Source organism: Dermochelys coriacea, chromosome 11 (assembly GCF_009764565.3).
Source record: "Dermochelys coriacea isolate rDerCor1 chromosome 11, rDerCor1.pri.v4, whole genome shotgun sequence".
Lineage (NCBI taxonomy): Eukaryota > Metazoa > Chordata > Testudines > Dermochelyidae > Dermochelys > Dermochelys coriacea.
Genome location: NC_050078.2, coordinates 4,816,519 through 4,831,138, shown reverse-complemented (window position 1 = coordinate 4,831,138; position 14,620 = coordinate 4,816,519). Strand labels below are relative to the sequence as shown.

Sequence of the window (14,620 nt, the reverse complement as noted above, 5' to 3'; positions counted from 1 at the left end):
GGTTGACTCTCTCTGTAGATCAGTGGTTTTCAAACTTCATTGCACCGTGACCCCCTTCTGACAAGAAAAATTATTATATGACCCCAGGAAGGGGGACCGAAGCCGTTGTGTTCCTGAGCCCTGCCACCTCAAGTGTGTGTGTGGGTGGGGGGGCAAAGCCTGAGCCCCACTACCCTTCACGGTGCGGGGGAAGGAGCCAAAGGGCTTCAGCCCCAGGTGGGGGGGCTGTAACCTGAGCCCTGTCACCAGGGCTGAAGCCCTCAGGCTTCGACTTCGACCCCAGGAAGTGGGGCTCGGTCTTTGGCTTCAGCCCCAGCAAGTCTAACACCAGCTCTAGGTGACCCCATTAAATGGGGTTCCGACCCAGTTTGAGAACTGGTGCTGTAGAGTGCTCTGGGATACTGTATAGGCAAGTGTTTTAGGTTCCTAAAACAAGCTTTAGTTCACTTCCAATCAGCATTCTTTTGGAATCCTAGAAGTTCAGAAGCCAAACGTATGCGGAGGGGAAGTTGCATGAACTCTATACAGGGATCTTGTGTTTAGTTTTAATTTCTTACACAGGAACAAATGAAACATATAGAAATATGGTTATCTTGGCAAGCTAAGAATTGCACTTAAGCAAATGCAGTCACTGGGTTTTAGTCAATTTAATGACCGGATTTTCTTCCAGGAATGTTCTCCAATTGTTTACCTTATCTAATACTTACTGTAGGAAGGACATGCCCACACTGGCAGGTTTGAAGGAGCTGATTCATCTCTTTACAGGTCCTTCCTTACTACTAGCTCAATGAGTAATGACTTACTCAGAAAAACAGCTATCAGTATGAGATTAAATCTAATACAAAAGCTTCTTGGCTTTATACGCTCAAACTCCTCCTCCCACTCAGAACCAGTATTCATGTTTTTTATAACATTAAGGAACTCAGGAAGTTGTTATATTTTATTACCAAAACCAAGCAGCTTCACTGTGTTGGAGGCAGACAACCAGCAACCAAGTCTTACACAGAATCCAAGATTAAATGTTAATGAAGGCCCTTTTGCTTCCATTTTGCACCAACCGCCTGCCTCCAGTTGTGGATTTCTGCTGTCACAAACCAAACTGAACAATCCATCACTTATTTTAATTTTGGCCATTATGGCAAATGGTAATAGAGACCTATCTGGGGACATTTGTTTTAAACTGACTGCTAACATCACACATATATACCACGTTAATGTGGTGTACATGCTAAACAGTACTAAAAGTTATGAAATTTTAGATGAAATTTATCCACTTTACTAGTCACACAAAAATGTGCATTTTTGTGGCATTATAACCCAAATGACTTTATCCCAGCTGAGTTAAGACACTGCTGGAATTATGAAAATGCAGAAAGTGACACTTAAAAGCCTTCCAGTTGATCTTTAGCTGGCTAAGAAAATGAGTGCAGACATCAAGAGTTTCTCCTGCAACAACTGAAGACATCTCAAGCACCTACACGACAGAACCGTTTCTTAAGCTACCTTATATGCCTGAAGTTACATGTTCTTGCAAGTGAAGACACAGTCCTGAATTCTGGTCACTGCCAGTAAGAACAAGAAGCAATGTGTTTATAAAATAGTTTTAAATACAGTTACACACTGCATGCCCCAAACTTACAAGGTTAAGGATTAAAGTGACAAGAGGGGAGATTTAGGTTTAGAGATGCACTTCTCTTTAACCAACCCTATAGCGCACATTGGTTAGTGCTCCCAGACTCTGTGTGCTAAGCCACTGTGCATAGTGAAGTTTTCTACCCATAAATTTCAAAGCTTGGGAAAACTTTATTGTGATGCATGGCTAGAAAGGGTTAAACATTGGCTGAATGACCCAAAGTCCTCCTTTAAAGTCATGTTAGAAAGGTATGTGAATGATAATTAGGGTAATTCATGCTAAATAGGTTAGAACTTTGAAATGCAAACCTATATTGTTAGAAGTGATACTAATTATGTGTATCTTAGATGCTACCCATAAACAGACAGTTCCTGTCAGTCCCTATAACTATAGATTCAGAGATCAAAAGGGAATATTAACATTTGGATGAATCTTGGGTAAAATAATGTCATTGTCTATATGTCTCTTTGAAATTTGTAATAGACTGCCTAATGGATAAATTGCCCTATGTTAATTTGTGTAACTAATTACTGGTGGTGTTTAGAAAGCAAAAGGTTACATCCAAAGTTTATTGTTTAATCAGGACTGTGTGGTCAAGTGGATGCTAGAACACTGTATAAAAAGGTCTTTGGGTCCTGATCCTGTTAATCTCAGATCTGCTTTAGCTTCATCAGGGGACGTTTGAGTCACAAGACTGAGGTTCCAGTTATGCCGGTATGCCCTGAATATGATATTTGGATATTGGACTATAAACTATTTCTGAAAGAATTCTTTGCAACAACAAAGCTCACCATCTCTGCTATGAATCTGAACCTTGATGAATTGAACTCATGTCTATATATATATTCATCTTTTAACCATATTCTCTTTTTTGTTTTTTAATACATTTTAGTTTAGTTAATAAGAATTGGCTGTAGCGTGTATTTGGGTAAGATCTGAAACATTCATTAACCTGGAAGGTAATGTGTCCAATCCTTTGGGATTGGTAGAACCTTTTCTATGATGAAATAAGATTTTCAGAAATCATCATATTTGATTTAGGAACCTCGATGGAGGCCTGAGGATGGATCACTTTAAGGGAACTGTGTTGTTTGGACTTCCGAGTAACCGGTAAGGTAATATAGAAGCTGTTCTATGCTGGTTTGGTGAATCTAAGTATTGGAATATCCAGCAGCTTTATGGGGTTTGTCTGCCCCATTCTTTGCAGTTCACCCTAATTGAGTGACCATAGTTGGCTCCCCCCCCCCCAGGACCCCGGTCACATTTATAATTAATTTATGCTATTGTATGGAACTCGACATACAGAAATAATTCACATTCTGCAATGGTATTCAACAGCGCTTTCAACTTCTAAGGAGAGCATGACTCACTGGTGCCAACTGGCAAAGAATTTATTGTTCTGTAACAGCAAGTCTTAGCAGGCCTGACAAACTCGCTACACCTAACACACTGCTTTCATCATATTAATCCATAAAGAGTATAATGGAAGGTATAATGGGGTCATCACCTTCCTCTTGCAAATGCCCCCTTCCCTGGCTGATAGTGCCTGCAATCTTTTGAGCAGGTCTTAAGCAATTCAACATTCTGAGCCGCATTCACCGTCCACCCCCCCTTCTGGGGTATGCAGTCTTGGGTTCTTTTCCTGGCCCTGGTATGGGGCTGTAGATCTAAGGCTTCTTCCTAGAGGCCCTACCTTCTTCAACAACCTAACCAAGGCCCATCTCAGCAGTCCTCCTTGGGGTCAGTTTGAAACCAGACCAGCTGGACCCATCTCAGTGCCCTTGCCTGGTCAGGCCAGGTTCTGGGCTCAGTTCGCCTGCACTGACGTGCCCATGATTCTGCTACTTATCCATCCAGCTGGGCACCTAGTCCTCTCTCTTCAGGCAGGAACTGAATTCTTTGCTCTGCTGCTTGCCTTTTAATATGGCCCTTCTGGCCCTGATTGCTTGCTCCAGCAGGCCCTCCAATTGGTTGCTTCTATGCAGTCATTCCAGGCTGCCTGGAGGACTTCTCTACTACTCTATTCTGGGGTAGGGGGCAGGGAGAGATGATGGATGGCTGTAAGGAATCCAGCAGGGGGCCTCTGGACCTAGTCTGCCCCATCACAGAAGGTCTCTAATAAAACCGTATGTCATACTGATCCTTATAATCACTGCATGATGTATAAAGAAAAGGAGGACTTGTGGCACTTTAGAGACTAACAAATTTATTTGAGCATAAGCTTTCGTGGGCAGATGAAGTGAGCTGTAGCTCACGAAAGCTTATGCTCAAATAAATTTGTTAGTCTCTAAAGGGCCACAAGTACTCCTTTTCTTTGTTACAAATACAGACTAACACGGCTGCTACTCTGAAACCTGCATGATGTACGTACGGTTGATATTTAAGGAGTTGTGTATATGTAATAAAAGTATGTTTTGAAGTCTGTCACCAACCAAAGAGAAAATAGTTTTCCTTCAACCAAGGGTTAGGAGGTCTAGTCACCTGTCTATCTCAGTTCACACATAAATTAAGCATTGTAAACTAATACAACTCAATTTACATATGAAGTCAACAAGGGGATGGGAAGACACTGGTGGCTAAGCCTCAGGGGTTGTCCTGTTTGTGGGAGGCAAAAAGAACTTTGAAGATTAACAAACTGTCTCCATTCTATTTATTGTCATTCAGTGAGGAAACTCACTGGTGCAGGAGGGGGGCAGGGAAGAGGGGCTTCATGAAAGCTCGGATCCTGGTTTGTCTGAAACTAGCTAGCTCTCTAAAAGCCTGGATCTTTGGCACAAAATCTACTTTATTATATAGGAAAGGTAACCATTGGTAGTGTAGATCCCAGTTTGCATTTTATGATTGTTTTATATGTAACCATTTCTGTTTTCATTATCCTTCCCCACTAGCTCTTAAATCTTCATCTTCAACAGTGAATTTGTTCGCAAAAAGAAAAGGAGTACTTGTGGCACCTTAGAGACTAACAAATTTATTAGAGCATAAGCTTTCGTGAGCTACAGCTCACTTGAGCTGTAGCTCACGAAAGCTTATGCTCTAATAAATTTGTTAGTCTCTAAGGTGCCACAAGTACTCCTTTTCTTTTTGCGAATACAGACTAACACGGCTGCTACTCTGAAACCAGTGAATTTATTATTGTTTTCATTAAAAACGTATCTCCGTGCTGTGCTGTTCTATACGAGTTGATCCTCCATTGAATCAAACGAGCTAGTATACACACTGTCCGCTTGGGGATAGCGACCCTGGTGTCCACTGACAGGGACTGGATACTACAGGAAATGCTTTGGGCTCACGTGCACCTATTGTTGTCCTGCAAGGCAAAAGTAAGGGCTGGCAGAGCCCAGAGAAGATTGTTTGGGTAGCTAACAGATGGGTAGGGCCAGGGAACTGGCACCCAGTTAAGCACCCACCCTAGAGGCAGAGGGATGACAAGGTGACTCTCAATCCTGGCCCCCTGAGAAAGTGGCACAGGAAGGACATACACACAGGGCCGTCCCTAGCTATTTTGGTACCCTATGCAACCCCAGGCCTCCACTGCAGGGAGCAGGGGGGATGGAAGGGCTGGCCCCAGGCCTCTGCGGGCAGGACTGGCCACTTTCTGCAGTAAGTGGAGTGACCCGGCCCCAGCCTCAGCCTGCTTTGCTCCCCTGGCTCCCAGGCTTGGGGGAGGGGAGAACCACCCCCCAGCACTCGCTGTCAGCGCTGTTGGGAGCCAGGGGAGCGGCACAGGATGGGGCCAGGTCGCTCCACTTACCGCCCGGCAAGTGCAGGATCGGGCCTGGCTGCAATCTTCAGGGGAGTGGGAGCGGGGCTGGGGGAGCGGGGGCAGGGGCTGGAGCAGCATGCAGCTACGCAGGGCGCCAGAAAATTGCAACAACTGCGCGCCTTGCGTATGGGTAAGGACGGCCCTGCATACACAGAAACATGTGAAGCATAAATCAATGGTATTAACCAGTGCCGCTCTGCGAGGTGGTTTTGTTGAATTAGGTTTGCAGTCAGCATGCTCAACGTCACCAACTTAGTATGTTTTATTGATTTTGAAGATACAGAAGTATTGACTATTATCATGAGGTGATGGTCACAGATAGCATTGCCTCATTCCCAGTGCAGTTCAGCTGTGTGCGCACTTTAATTAGCCATTATAATTGTTCTTGGGCAGCCCAGGCTATGAGCTGAGTAGCAGAAGTGCTATATAACCAGCAGATGACTCAAAGGTTACTGACACAGCCCAGAATGCTAGTTCTGTGCAGAAACTAACATTCCCCAGAGATTCAAACTCCATTCTTTCTAAAATCATCCAGGATAAGGGCTTCAGCTGTCATTTCCCACTCATTACAAGCTATGGACATTTCTCTTTCAATCACTTTGATATTGCCTATGCTAATATCCTGCCTAAGATGGAGAGTGCCTGCCTCTCCTGGCTTTTTATTCACTAGATTTAGAGCAAAATTTTGACCACATCTACTGGGGATTCCTCATTGCTGCTTTCATGTTGAAGCTGTTGAATGCTGATGTAATAACGAATCGATCGGTCCCAAAACTTCTAAGGCAGGGGGAGTTTTCAGAGGAGAATATTCACTATAGAAGGATTTCATGGGCTAGCTTACAAATATATGAAGATCAAGGCACCCCACTGTGTTTGCATCATGAACAGGAAACCCAAATTCACTTAGAATTATAAAGCAAAGGTAAGTGTTAGGTTGTCAGCATTTCCACTGGGATTGGGTGGAGTCTCATTTCTTCACAGCTTTGATGCAGTCTTGCCAGAAAGCATCTTTCTGAGCGCTTTGGAATTGTCTCCTTCTGGTGCTGAAGGCCACCTATTATGATCTGCGAGAAGTGATACCAAAAACAATCAGTTCATTTGCAAAACTAGCCCTCTACTCTATCCTCCCACACCCAGTCACCACCCTTCCAAGTTTCATCACGGGAAGACACTATTCCACGAACCCATTTTTACCTGGTATTTCCCAAGTGGAGGAATATAAGCTTTGACCAGCATCCACCTTCACAGTTTCCCCAGTTATAAAGGATGCAGCAGGAGAGAGCAGGAAACACACTGTAGGGGAGACCTAACAATGAAGAATTATGCCATTTACTCTCACAAATTTCTGGGGATTTGTGTCTGTTACAAAGTATGTAATGGCTGATTTAGGTGTGAGACACCTGCTGAGACATACTCATTTTGTGCAGATGCCTGGGGATATGGGTCATCAGCAACTGTAAGCCAAGTTCCCAACAACAGCCATGGCTGCCACTTAAGTAATATAGCTTAATACAACAAAGCTTTTAAATTGAGCAGCAGACCATAACTCTCTACCTTCCATACCAAGGCCAGAAAAAGATTTAAAGAGGTTTCATTATTTCATCAAAGAAAAGAGTGTTCTTACTGATCAGACAGTTGACTGGAAGATGGCTTAATCCCTTATGCTTTTACTTTCTGACATTACCATTCAATACTTTTCTCATTTAATCAGCTTCCTTTGTAACTAAGTTGAGAACTTATTTGACTAGGAACAAGTATTTACAATATATTTTAAATTCTCAGAGTATGTTTGGATAAATCTCCTAATGGGATGATTCTTTTTAAGTCTTCAAGCAATTCTTTGCACACTACTGTACCTTTCTCCAAACTCTCTCTTTTCTAACACCCTCACCACCTCAATATTAACCTTTTATTGTCCTCCATATACTATAATGGTGTCAGAACAGAGGTACAGGTAGAATCAGGAACATGTTCTGAAACGCATTACCTCCTCAGGAATTCCCAGTCTCTTGGCTGGAATCTTTTGTATGTAGTTTTTAAACATTTCTTCACCAAGTTCTTTATAGTTTGCAACAGCGGTTTCTGAAAATATTACTCCCTATATTGAAAACAAGAAGCACAATGAGATCAAAGTATTGTTGCATAAATTTAAATTCTGAAAAGTTTAAAACCCTGACACATTTTTACCATCTAAACAGCACTTTGCTGTAAGTTTTTTTAAACTGGACTTGGACAGAATAATGAGACACTTTAGTTATAATGCAGGTAGTTATTAGCATCTTCATTATTAAACAGTGTCATTCTAGTCATTAGTTACTGTTATGCTGGTCTTTCCATTCAAAATCCTAGTTTTCGCAAATTTGCAATGAATTCCTCATCTCAACAGCACCAAACATTGGGTATAAAATCTGAACCCAAAAGATTTTTTTTTGGAATTACAAATATTTAAGATTTGCTTTTATTGAAGGAGAGCAAAATAATCCAAATAGGACAGCCAAAGGTTTCTTCTTGTCTTACAGACCCCTACACTGGCTTTACTACGTATGTTCTGGTACCACCCAGAGTCCCAGGCAGATTCAGGGCCCCATGTTTTAGGTTCTGTATTGATGTGGAGAAAGAGACTGTCCCTGCCCTGAAGACTTTCCACTCTAGATTAAGAAGGTTGTAGCAGATAGAAGGGATGGAGGAGGGAAGATGAAAGTAACAGCAACTGGAACACAGGGTCACATGACCAGCTATGTGCATAATCTGCATGTTTCAAGACTGTTGGTTTTTTAAACAGGAGAAATGTTCTGAATTCCAACCAAAATTTTCCATGTCATTAATCCATAGTCTAACTATTAAGGTGATAGGAGTTTTACAGGAATGTGGACCACAGCTTTTTGGGAATTAGGGGAATAGCGTTTAATGCACAAGCAAGTTATTTCCTTTAGAAACATACTTTGCTTCCCTCATACATGTTTCCTTGGTGCCTCGCCCAGATCCTGCAGTGAAAAGTTCTTTGGGGTTACTGCAAAAGTGGTGCATCCATACAGGATAGTTGTGCATATCTGTGTGTCTCCTGACTACAATATGGATTTTCATAATTGACACAGTAATGAAACCATTACCGGCTAGCCAGTAAATAACTGTCCTCTAATGTTAATACATAATTTGATACAGCTGACAATTACAGTATTGTGCACTGGGTACATGACGTATTAAAATGCAAGCACTGTGTGAATTAAAAAATATATGTTTACTTATCTAAGATGCTATTTGGCATATGCAATAATGTATAATCGATATGATTAAATGGATAACTATTAAGTCTTTTTAAAAAGCCAGACACACACATTATGTCTCATTACACACAAGCTATGTTAATTTATTTCCCCAAGACTTAATAAACCTAGGCAAAAATCTTAATGTTTAACAGTCATTCAGTAGTTCTCATTGCAAATATATGATCAATTAAGCTTCACAGGAGCCAGAATTCAGCCTTTACCCAAATGCAGAAACTTCTGAGGAAGCTTGAGTTTCTCTACCTGAATGGAGCTGCACGGTGTGCATCCAATTAAACAGCCCATCCCAACACCAACAATACTGCTTGTTTCTAGATAGGAAGCTTAACTGGACGCACACCATCCCATAAAGGCAGAAGAAGGGTCCCCTTGCTGGCCTGTTTCCCAACTCTGACTTCTGGAAGGGAGAATGCAACATGGATTTTGAATAGGAAAGTACTGGGGAAAATTCTGCTCCTCCCACATCTCTCTCACCAAAAAAAAAAATCAAATTTGCGGAAACAGACTCTGGTTTAGGATGCAACTTACAACAACTAGAACTGAAGCAATATCAACATTCAAAGCTTGGGCTGCCATGTCTCTTAATTCACAGCAGCCTGCATTTGAAATAGATAGTTAGTCTTTCCTTAACATTATTTAAACCAATTACTCAATACACAATTAATTCCCAGTGATCTGGCAAGCATGTTCTAGCTAGCCTGTACATTGGATTCCCGTCTATGATGTGTTTCATTGATATGAATCATGAATAACCACCACCACACACTCTTCTATAGTGAATTCTTCTGCACACTCCAAACATCCATTTTTGCCCCCAAATAACCCCATTTTACAAATGAGGAAATTATGGCAAAAGAGATTAAGAACTTGTTTGACATCCTAGAGAGAGAGAGATTCTGTGTCAGAGCTGGGGACAGAGGCCATTTCTCAACTCCCAGTCCCTGCACCATCACCACATAACTGTCCTTTCTACATAGCACACCTCCTGAATCACACACTCGTGTACCCCCCATTTAAATACTGAGCATTGTATATGTTTTCATAATGTGCTTTTGAAAGACATTTCTCCCCCACTCCCAAGTATCTTTCCCCTAAAGAAGAAAAATAGGGGAAGTGCTAATGTAAATACAGAAGTGGAAGTGATTTTACTGACCCCATGTTCCTGACAGACAGACCATCCAGTCAGTGCAAACAGACTCAGAGGGCCTTGATGATGTTAAGAACACTTTAGAGTGGTGGTGCTAAATGAAATTAAGCGTTCAAAGCAGACATGGGGATTTAGCCATATAAGGTCCATAAATTCTGCATTTCTACCCCCCACTCCAGTTGGCTGTGAAAAATCTTAAACCTGGGACTATATCATTGATAAGTCTGATCATTTTGTGTGTTGTTACTTACAGGGGCTACAGAGTTGATTCTCACTCCACTGTGGGCCCACTCTATGGCTAAACTCTTGGTTAGGTTATCCACTGCAGCTCTTGCTGCTCCAGTATGTCTATCACAGAAAAAGAAAGGAAAGAATCCATTTCAACAGATAACACTGTGCTCTCTCTCACCACCCCATTGAGGAATGTAAGAAAAATGTAAGTAACATAAAACAGTAACTACAAAGTTTATGGCTGGGCCAATCAGACAATTGCATCTTCCAGCTTACTAAGCAAACTCCAACAAGCTTGTTCTCCTAAGGAACAGCAAAGAGTCAAGAGGAAGCTTTGCTGAAAGACTACAGGTCATAAGATGGGTGTGTGAGATAATACTACGAGGGAACCCCAGTGAACAAAATAATTACACAGCTGGCCAGGTAAATCAAGTGAAACCCAGAAGTTAATTTACCAATAGTCATGTGACTGTATAGAAGCACAAAACATGATTAACAAGTCAGACACTGCCCCTTAGAGTGACCTGATGAAACCTCTTTCTATCTTAGTTTTACAGTAAATGAGATGGGGCTCAGGCTCTCCAGCTCTGGGTTTATTTTCCAAACATGGTATTGGTATATTCTCAGTGAGAGCTCACACATCGGTCAATTCCAGAGCAAACTGAAGTGTCTGCACCACCTTATGGATCTCTAAGTTATCTTTACACTGACTAGAACCAGACAGATTCCAGCTCTTAGATAGTAAGTGACGAAAATACTAACAAAAGTATAGCAAGTGCGTTATGTTGGTTTGTCTATGACAAGAGGCTCTGCTGGAGTTGCGTTATGGTTGGGAGCTACCTATGAGCTCTGTGTGTGTGACTTCTACCTACTGTTCATGCTCCCCTCTGCAGATCCTTGGCACCTGTTGCTGCCAAAAATGCAACAAGAGAAGGAAAACTGCTGAAAGTAGATGCACACGATCTCCTGCTCAAGAGAGAAGGCACAACAGTGAACACACAAAGGAGTCAGCCTGTACCGATCAACCTTACTCCGGTATTCCCACTCAGGATTAGGGGAAGTAAAATTCCTGGTCCTGTCCACTCCACAGCTTTCAGCAAATAAACCCCTGATGCTGTACATGAGAAAGTCACTCCAAAACAGATATCCGCATGGTGGGGGTTGGGGGAGGCTGAGTGAGGCTACCTGCAGGACAAGGTCAGAACATGCTAGGGATACTCTGTGATGGGGTGTACCAACCCTGCACTGAGCCACCGGGACAGGACCAATCACTGTGGGTCCAGGATGCCACACCCCCTCACCCCTTCTGCGCATGCTCCAGGTGGAAGGGACGGATAAAAGGAGGTAGCCCTGCTCCGTCCCGACTGGCTGAAGACGAGGAAGGATGTGTACTGCAAGCCCCTGCAGAGGCACCAGCAACTCTCCAAGCAGTGGGAACCCTGGACCCGGACTACGCTGCGGACGACCAGCCAACCATGGAGACTGACTGGGACGCTGAGCTGCTGCCAGCCCAGGAGATTCCTGAGATGAGCCTTGCAGTAGGAAGTAACCCTGGGAATGTATTAGAAGCCGATGCCTGAACCTTTAACCAGGAATTTCCCAGCTGCATAACCCTGGGGCAGAAACCGGTGGAGTGGGGTGGGCCCTGGTTCTCCTCTTCCTCTCCCTCCCACCCCACACTTGCCACTAAGTGTGGCTACCGGGGGCTAAAGCCATAGACTGACTGCTCTGTCTTGCCCAGTGTCAGAGCCCCATAACTGTTATTGCCTGCCCCAGCCAGGAGGCTTCAGGACTAGACTATTTGCTTTGTTCTGTCCTGCCCAGGGGTTGCAGACTGACTGTTTGCTCTGCCCTGCCAAGAGGATTAGAGCCCCCCAACTGCTATTGTTTGCCCCAGCCAGGAGGCTTGGGAGGCAGAAACAGAGTGTTTGCTGGGCCCTGCATCCCCCCCTCATCGAAACTGCATGATCCAACAGGGAGTCCCGATGATTGTGTGACGGGGTGTACCAACCCCACACTGGGCCTATGGGGGTATCCCCACTTCACACGCAGGGCCCCCTGTGAGACACTCCTTCCCAACCAACAACCCACCCCCCCAAGACCCAAGATCATGCTACAACTAGAGAACAGATAAACTAGTAAATCCACAGTAGAAGAGGACAGTAACACTCTCTGCAGAGTACGACCAGTGCAGAAGTTGCATACACAGAACTCACAGGCCGCTCTCACCCACATCACAACTTTAACAGAGGCTTCACTTACAGGCTACGCCTACGCTGTGCTGCAGTACAGACTATGGGGGTGTGAACTGCAGAGCGCACCGAAGTGTTGCATGCTAACTGCCCCAGGTGAATGCTGTTGGTGAGAATTAACTGGTACAGCAGCACCCCGTTTATTTGATCTAACTGGGGCTGGGACCAGACCGGATAATCAAAAATCCAGATAATCTGGAAAATGGGAACGTGCGAGCCTGCTGCGCCATCTAGCAGCCATAGGAGAGATGGCCTGCTTCTGGATGCATGTGCTGGTTGTTCCGTTAATGCGGAGAGCTGGATAATGGAGGGTCGGATAAATGAGGTTCTACTGTACCTAGTCCCAGTAACGCAGTCCTCTTTCAAACAACACTACTAATTCGTGCCAGCAGCATCCACGAATAGGGTAGGGTAGGGTAGTTAGCGTGCAGCCCTTCCTAGCGTGCTCTGCAGTTCACACCCGTGCACAATGTAGACAAGCCCCTGGTTTTGTATAGTCCAGCACGTGTGGAACACAGATTCAATCTATTGCTGCTCTAAACTCATGACAGATCCCTGCACATACAGCAAATACATACAGAAAGACATGTGGAAACAGTGCGTCAAGGCAGAGCAGTAACCACTCTTCCAAGCCGTGTTGCTGCCTAGTGCATGAATATTTTCTGTAAGAATAGCCCCTCTTCAAAAACGAGGCCCTGCTGGGGTTGCTCAGCTGAAAGTGGTTAATACTGCTAGGTCAAAAAGGATAGGAAAGGTAAATAATCTTACGACATGCCAGGAAACCCCTTCCACATGTCAGCTACAATGTTGACAATGGCTCCTCCGTGCTCCCGCATCCAAGCATTGTACACTATACAAGGGGAGGAAAATAACCTACTCAGCATCTGCCTCTTTTCAAATGATTTTTCCTAATGATGACTCCCACTTGTGTGCGCTAAAGACTCCTGGGTCTAATCCCAGCTCTGCCACAGACTTCCCGTGGGGCTTTGCACAAATCACCTTGCGTCCCTAAATCACAGTCCCCACATATTGAAAATGGGAACATGTATATGATGTCAAGAGCAATTCATTAGTGTTTGCAAAGAGCTTTGAGAACTTCTGGTGGAAGATTTAGGATTTTGATTCCCACTAAACTACTTTACATTCATAATTAATAACATGCAGTTTTCTATCCAAGGATCACAGGGCGCAAGCTTTACATTTAGCCTCCCATCCCTGCTGTGAAAGAAGTATTAATTCTATTTGACAGATAGGGAAATCAAGCGTTAAAGAGGTTAAGTGACTTGCCTAAGGCCACGCAAGTCTGTGGCAAAACCAGAAATAGACTTTTTGACTCCCAGGCCTGGCTTTAGCCACAAAACCATCCTTCCGCTCTTTTCATAACAAACATAGAAGATATATATTTAGTTTAGGATGAGATTAATGAAACAGGCATCCAATGTGATGCAACTGTGTGCAGAGAGCGGGTGGGAGAACAACAGGCAGCCTTTTAAAGTTATTTGCCTACTGGTATTTCTTGCCACATCCAGTCCTCACCTGCCTTGCAGCAGTAGAAGGTCCCAGTCAGATTTGTTTCAATGACAGCATTCCAGCCCTTTGAACTGATGGCTTCAGCAGGACTGGGGAACTGGCCCCCTCCATTGTTCACCAAAAAATCGATCCTGCCATGCAGATCCAGGGTGGATTTCACCAACGCTTCCACCTAATAAAAGTAATTAAAAAAAAAAATCTATGAGAGGTCAATTGGTTAGTCTGTCTATCCCATTTTAGCCGTGTGTGCTCTCCATCTACAAAAAGAATGTGCCAATGCACTTACTGGCCTTCCACAAGTTCAGTGGTTCTCAAACTTCTGTACTGGTGACCCCTTTCACATAACAAGCCTCTGAGTGCGACCCCTCTTATAATCTAAAAACACATTTTTATATATTTAACACTATTATAAATGCTGGAGGCAAAGCAGGATTTGGGGAGGAGGCTGACAGCTCGCGACCCCCCATGTAATAACCTCACAACCTCCTGACCCCTAGTTTGAGAACCCCTGCATGAGTTCTTCTAGGCAACAACCTTGCAACTATACTCAGGCTGAGAGAGCTCAACTTGACAGCTTCAGTTAACGGAGGACTGGGCAGAGTCAGTATTTGGATGTGACATCTCCCAAAAATAACCCAGGTGCTGGAAGTGTCAGTATTGAAATAAAGGGAAAGCTGTGCAATTGGAGGTTATGTTTTTTTGATAAAATGTAAAAATGAAGCATTCAAATTCAAAGTTACTAAAATTCCTATGGCACTTTTCCTGAGATTGGCTCCTGGC

The 14,620-nt window shown here is 43.7% G+C and overlaps 1 protein-coding gene across 1 annotated transcript in view; it reads right to left on the bottom strand.

Annotated features, from left to right (window-relative positions):
* Positions 1-5,634: 5,634 nt before the first annotated feature.
* The window catches only part of PECR (peroxisomal trans-2-enoyl-CoA reductase), a 29,780-nt gene continuing 20,794 nt past the window's right edge, over positions 5,635-14,620 (bottom strand). Inside the window, exons 3-8 of the mRNA XM_038422565.2 lie at positions 13,847-14,012; positions 13,079-13,160; positions 10,079-10,175; positions 7,384-7,494; positions 6,591-6,702; positions 5,635-6,460 (exon numbers count right to left, since the gene is read on the bottom strand). Of these exons, the coding sequence (XP_038278493.1) occupies positions 6,372-6,460; positions 6,591-6,702; positions 7,384-7,494; positions 10,079-10,175; positions 13,079-13,160; positions 13,847-14,012 (657 nt within the window). The 3' untranslated portion in view covers positions 5,635-6,371. The remainder of the gene's footprint in view (positions 6,461-6,590; positions 6,703-7,383; positions 7,495-10,078; positions 10,176-13,078; positions 13,161-13,846; positions 14,013-14,620) is intronic.